Raw genomic sequence first — 6,000 nt, forward strand, 5'->3', positions numbered from 1 at the left:
CATTAGAACAATGAAGACCTGCAGGAGAGTTGTCTGCTTGATACTCACGAACCCAGTAAATGCCCAAGAAAGACAAACTTTCCCCTCTAGTCTGCTCAGACAGCTGCTTGAAATGCATCCATTTCTAGTTGCCCTAGGTACAAAGCTGGTCACCAATGCTGGGTTTCCACGGGAATAACCACCATTTGATCACTGTTAGTGACCACCTTGAATTTAAGAACTCCATTTACCATGCCACGAAAACTCCTGGGCACTCAGAAGAAAGACAGGTAATACATTTTGTCCTTTCTGCCTCAGACGGTGATAATTTACCTAATCACAAGAGAAATGACTTCATTTTAAAATGTACTGTGCAAATGGAAAATGAACTCTGAGTTCCTGTGAGGACCTGGAACTCTGAACCGAACTTGCCAGCCCCTGAGGAACAGATGACTCATCCTACTAGTTACATCAGCAACTCCCCCACCCCAAAGCAGGAGCAGCAAAGTCTCTGATGATAGCACTCTTGCTCCTTCAACTATGTCTGCTCTGTCAACCTTGCCAAGAGGCAGTTTCTCAATGACAACATAGCCTGGGCCTGCACAGGCTACCTACTGAACTTGCACCTTCAAGAAGCTTGAGAACACTTCTAGCTCCACTGTATCATGGTTACAAGCTAACATCTGAGTCACCCTGCAATACTGACAGTCTTGGGGACAAATGACCACAGGCAACTCTGAAACACAGTTGAATTCCAGCCTCCCCTAACATCACATCGACAAAGCCAGCATCCCCCAAGACCACACAGAGCAAGAGTCAGACTCACCTAAGATTACACCAGGAAACAGCTCACCTCCTCCATGATTATACCAGCAAACAGTCAGCCTGCCCTAAGATTACACCAGGGCACAGAGTCCACCTCCTCCACGATCATATCAGCAACAGAGCCAGCCCTTTACAGCATCACAGATGTGAAGGGTGCCCTGAGTCTGATGACTAAAAGAGGAAAGGCTGGACATGGGTTCTCTACCAAACAGACTTGAGGGCAGCACCCACTCCAGGCTGTCTCCTCTGAGAGCTCTTCACCGCTGAAGAAGCAGAGCTTCAAATTCTGTATGTTCCATGGGAACTAAACATTAACGAGACCCCTGAGCAAAACTAAGGTGCACCACTCGGTAGCCCTGTAGTCCTATCCCAGCTCCCCTGGCTGACAGCAGCCCCTGTGCTCTACCACCAGTGCCGCCCCAAGTCTTGTCCTCAAACTGCCACCAGTCCACAAAGGGAAATTGCAGGATACCGAGGAAGCACCCAAGAGCTCTGATGGCAAAATGACATTGCTGCATTTTAATCTTTTTTAACAAAAGGGCTGGTTTCTGCCACAACTGGAAATTACAAAACTTGGTCCTTCACAACAGGTAACTTTTAGAAGTACTTCTAGATGGGGAACAAAAAAATCTGAAAGGTATTACTGGGCTCTGGGTTCCAGATTCAGAGCAAGTCAAAACCAAGTGGCACATCATGATTACTCTTAGTGTCTGTTTATAGTGAGATGTTTTATCCAACAACCTCAGCTCTTTTGTGCAGTTCCACTGCCAGTCAGACAAGAGTTCCCTCTCACTAGGTATAGATATTAGTCTATGTTTAGACACAGGTTAATACTGGTCCTAGGAAAACAAAATTATGTCCCTCAAATTAGGCAAAGGCAGAGGATAAATGAACTGAACTTAACCCTAAGCTTGGCCCTTTCCTGGAACAGAAAGGTTAACTCCCATTGATGGTTGTCTTATCTTAAGAAAGAGGGAGAGGCCTCTCAACAGCAGGTCAAAAGTTACTCTCGCAGGACAACCACTGACAAAGCAGCTGACTTGGTATCTAGAAACACTCAAGCCACCACTGTAAAGGACCCAGGCATATGACTACAAGAGCTGCGTACTGGCGACTGCTTTCCTCTCCTGGCCAGTCAGCACCATTTTGGAACCTCTACTGCGTGCCAGACACCCCACTGAAGAGAAATGAAAGTCAGAGAGGGGGAAAAACATGAAAATCAAATATGAAGAGGTTACTAAGCTTTAGCTCCCCCAAAGCGTTTGTGTACACAATAAAGTCAATCTGCAAAGTCCACCTGGGTAAAGACTGGACAGATGAGGCCATCCTCTGACAAACTGAGTGTCAGGATCAAGTACAAATGCCAAAAACTGGTAGGAAGAAAACCTCCTCCATTCACCAATCATGAAGTAGAGTGGGTCCAAGGTACTGTAACCGCCTCTACAAGACAAACATGGACAAGAATAGAGCTCCACGAGAACAGGGGGCTCAGTTTGGGAAAGACTGGAATAAACTGCAGGGCACAGTGCCGAGTGCTCATGTCAGCACAGCAGGCTGCTGGAAAGGGAGGCCAGCTCTGGGCCTTCTTGGTCCATAAGGCATTTAGCAAGCTGAAGGATAGCTCTTAACCCTCGGCTTCAAGCATCTAAAAGTGCTAGAAAGTCCAGGAAGACCCTAAACCCCACACTGAAAGCAAGGTGAAGGAGTCGTCGTCCAGTGATCTGACCTATAGCAAAGTGACAGCAGTTGGGACAACTTGAATCGTCGCCATACTATAATTTGTAGGACATAATTTTAAGATGAGAACCAAATTCCTCATTCCTCAACTAATGACTAGTTAATTGCCTAAAAAATGGAAAAAAAAACACACCCACAAACAACAGTAGTACAGATGACTCAATACATCCCGTGGTCCTTGGACCATAAAAAAGACTGAGTGCTGAAGAACTGATGCTTTCGAATGATGGTGCTAGAGAAGACTCTCGAGAGTCCCTTGGACTGCAAAGAGATTAAACCAGTCAATCCTAAAGGAAATCAACCCTGAATATTCATTGGAAGGACTGATGCTGAAGCTCCAATACTTTGGCCACCTGATGTGAAGACCCAACTCACTGGGAAAGACTGAAGGTAAAAGAAGAAGGGGATGCAGCAGAGGATGAGATGGTTGGATGGCATCATCAATTCAATGGACATGATTCTGAACAAACTCTGGGAGATAGTGGAGGACAGGGAAGCCTGGTGCTGCAATCCACAGGGTCACAAAGAGTAAGACACGACTTAGCGACTGAACCACCTCTGACCCACTTTCCAGTCACATCTCAATCTAACAAGACCATGTCACATTTTCTCAGTGAGGTAGCATGTAGTCTGAAGCCACCACTACATGGGCCAAGGCTGACGAAAATAACTGGTTGTATCCAACTGCACACAAGTAACTCTAAGTGTACTCCAATGGCTGGGCCATGTGGGTACTCATAACGAGCACTCAAGAGCCACAGTCTATCCATCTTAGGATAAATGTGAAGGAGAAAACTGAGGACAGATCCCTCTGGGACCAGTCAGCCTGATGATCTGTATCTAGCACCACTGGTGTGCCCAGAACAAGGTGAGGCCCAAAGGACACACTTGTGAATAAAGCCTACAGGGTCTCCCACAAAACTCTCAACTTCTTTGTGAATGACCTGGTGACAGTGTTCCACACTCTGACTGTCTGAACAAAGTTTTGGAAAGCAGAGAGCTGTCTGGCAAGGTTTCAGACCAGAGAACAAAAAGTTTCAAAATATTGACTTTTTCGTATCAGTGTAAGGGTGGCTAATGGATTGGCTTTTCACTACAGCTCCTAGATTAAAACTTTTGCCAAAATCTATCGTTCTATAAATAAGGCAAACAGCATGCATTTACCCAGCACTTTGCCTCCCAAAACACTGCTGAGAAGGCAACTGCTGACTACCGGACATAAATATTTAAACAGCAAAATCCAAGTGTCTCTAAAGTGTATTCTACTCAGCAGGGCAGTAAAGCACCTACTGATGTGACAGGTTTCCCTGTAGGGTAAGGGTACCAAAAATAGTTAGGAACTACCCTAAGTGTGGACTCCTCTTACACTGTCAGCCCAGGAGGTCATGCATCTTTCTGGGAACTATAGCCAAGGATGGGGCGGTGAGAGCGCGAACTTGGGACCATCTGAAAGGCATAACCAGAAGCATTACTGACAAAAGAAGCTATTCCTGACCCTCCCTTACACCAGCCAAACAAAAACACCAGAGCGGGCTGCGCAAGCACAGAGCATGTTTACCCCAAACTTGCGCAATGACAGTCCCTCTGCACACGCACCGCGTGCCAGGCTGGACGTCCCCAAATGTGGGGGTAGGAGTAACTCATATACAATTATTCCTTTGGGAAAACCCAATAAGCTATTTTTAAACTTTTAACTGTAAGACTGAAGCCAACCTTTCATTACACACGTGTATATGCGCTTTCTTTCACTGGAAATCTGAAGCCATCCGGAACGTTCTAATCTCCCCCCTCCACCCCCCGTCTATCTGGAAGAATTTTCATAGCAAAAGGGCAAGCTAATGAGTAGAGCTTTGCACTTTATTTGCCTCTAAGGCTGCCAACACCTTAACGCTGACTTTGTCCAGAATCACCTGAATGTCATTCTAGTTTAAGCCGAGATACCTAGTACGGAACTTGGATGCGCAACATGTTCTCAACGACCACTGGACTGGCCCTCAGGCGACCCTGTGCGCCACCTGCGGTCCACGGCCCAGGCTCCAGGCCAGAGGGACTGGTCAGCTGAGGCTGCACCATCACGAGGAGCGCCGAAGAAGTCTCGGCCAGCCCCGGACTCTTCTCGTGCCCGCCGCACGAGCGTAGGACGTGGGAGCCGCACTCGCCGACGGCCTTTGTCTGCCTGGGGGGGGAGGGGGGGGGACACTGGGAGCGGACACCAGGCGGGGCGAGCAGAGCGGGCATCGAGGGCCTAACCGAGGCTCCTGGCCGCTGCCCAGAGGCCGCGAGCTCAGGTTAAGCAGGTGCCCTCGGGGTGGGGTGGTGGGGTGGAGGGGCGCGGGTCAAAAAGGCCAAAAGTTCCTGCCTGGGGAGCTGGGAGATCCGAACCAGCGGGGACCCGGCTCACCGCCACGGGCGAAGAGGGTCTGACCTGGGGTTCGAGCCGCCGGGGGCGGGGTCGCCGGGGCGGAGGCCGGAGCGGAACCGGGGCCAGCGGACGCCGGTTTGGGGTGGCCCGTGCCGGGGGGAGGGGCGCCTCACCGAGATAGATGTCTCCGAAGGAGCCGCTGCCGATCTTCCGGCCCAGCCGGTACCTGTTCCCCACTCTAAGCTCCATGGCGGCGGCGGCGGGACCGCTTTACTCCTGCCCTCCCGGCCGCTTCCTGGGTCTGAGCTCGGGGAGGCGGCGCCGCTGCTGCCGCTACTGCGGGTCCGGCTGCCGGCTCCGCCCCCCTCACGGCCCCGCTTTCACCATCGCTTTCCGGTCGCCCCGCCGCTCCCAGCGCTTCAATACGGGGCGGATGGGACAGTTCGAGCGCCGCCGCCCCTGTCCCGGCCCCCGCCGGCCCCGCTCGCCCTCTCCCCGCCGCGGATGGACTCGGATCTCCCGGGCCTAAATCTCCCTTCAGCTGCCTGAAGGAGCCGCCGCCATCGCGCTGTGACGTCACTTCCCCTAGCAACCCGGTGGGGCGGGGCTGCGCTGGCCGAGGGGCGGGGCCGCGGCTTCGGGCGGAGGACAGGCGGCGGGGCCGCGCAGCCTAGGGCAGGGCTAGGGGCGGGGTTAGGGGCGCGGCCGGGGCCTCCGGAGACAGCCTGGGTCAGGGCTGGGCCTGGGGCCAGTGCTGTGTCGCGTACTCGCGACCCTCGGGTGTCCCGGCCAGTCCTTCTCTTTCCTTGCTCCCTGCCCACCCCCGCCCAGCAGTCCCTGGCCGAGAGCCCTCTGCCTGGCCCCTTTCCGCATGCAGGATCCACGTGTCCTCGCCGGGACTTCGTTTGTCCCCGCAGGTGTCTGGGAAGCCAGAGTCTCCTCGCGACAGACATGGGACAGACTTCCAGGCAGTGCCCTTTGCCGGAGGGAGAGAGGGGACAGCCTGTCTCTGCAGGCCTCAGACCCACGCATTCGGGACTCTCAGCGGCTGGGGTGATGGGAGTGGGGACGCCCTTCCCTGCACAGGTGCCTGCAGG

General features: G+C 52.5%; 1 protein-coding gene across 3 annotated transcripts in view; it reads right to left on the bottom strand.

Moving 5' to 3' along the window:
* The window catches only part of CSNK1D (casein kinase 1 delta), a 36,034-nt gene extending 30,610 nt beyond the window's left edge, over window positions 1-5,424 (bottom strand). The window contains exon 1 of one of the 3 annotated variants that reach the window (XM_020907317.2): window positions 5,077-5,424. In XM_020907317.2, coding sequence (XP_020762976.1) covers window positions 5,077-5,152 — 76 coding nt within the window. In that variant the 5' untranslated portion in view covers window positions 5,153-5,424. The remainder of the gene's footprint in view (window positions 1-5,076) is intronic. The other 2 variants (XM_020907318.2, XM_020907319.2) reach the window with 2 other exon arrangements.
* Between the last annotated feature and the right edge of the window lie 576 nt (window positions 5,425-6,000).

Source organism: Odocoileus virginianus, chromosome 17 (assembly GCF_023699985.2).
Source record: "Odocoileus virginianus isolate 20LAN1187 ecotype Illinois chromosome 17, Ovbor_1.2, whole genome shotgun sequence".
Classification (NCBI taxonomy): Eukaryota; Metazoa; Chordata; class Mammalia; order Artiodactyla; family Cervidae; genus Odocoileus; species Odocoileus virginianus.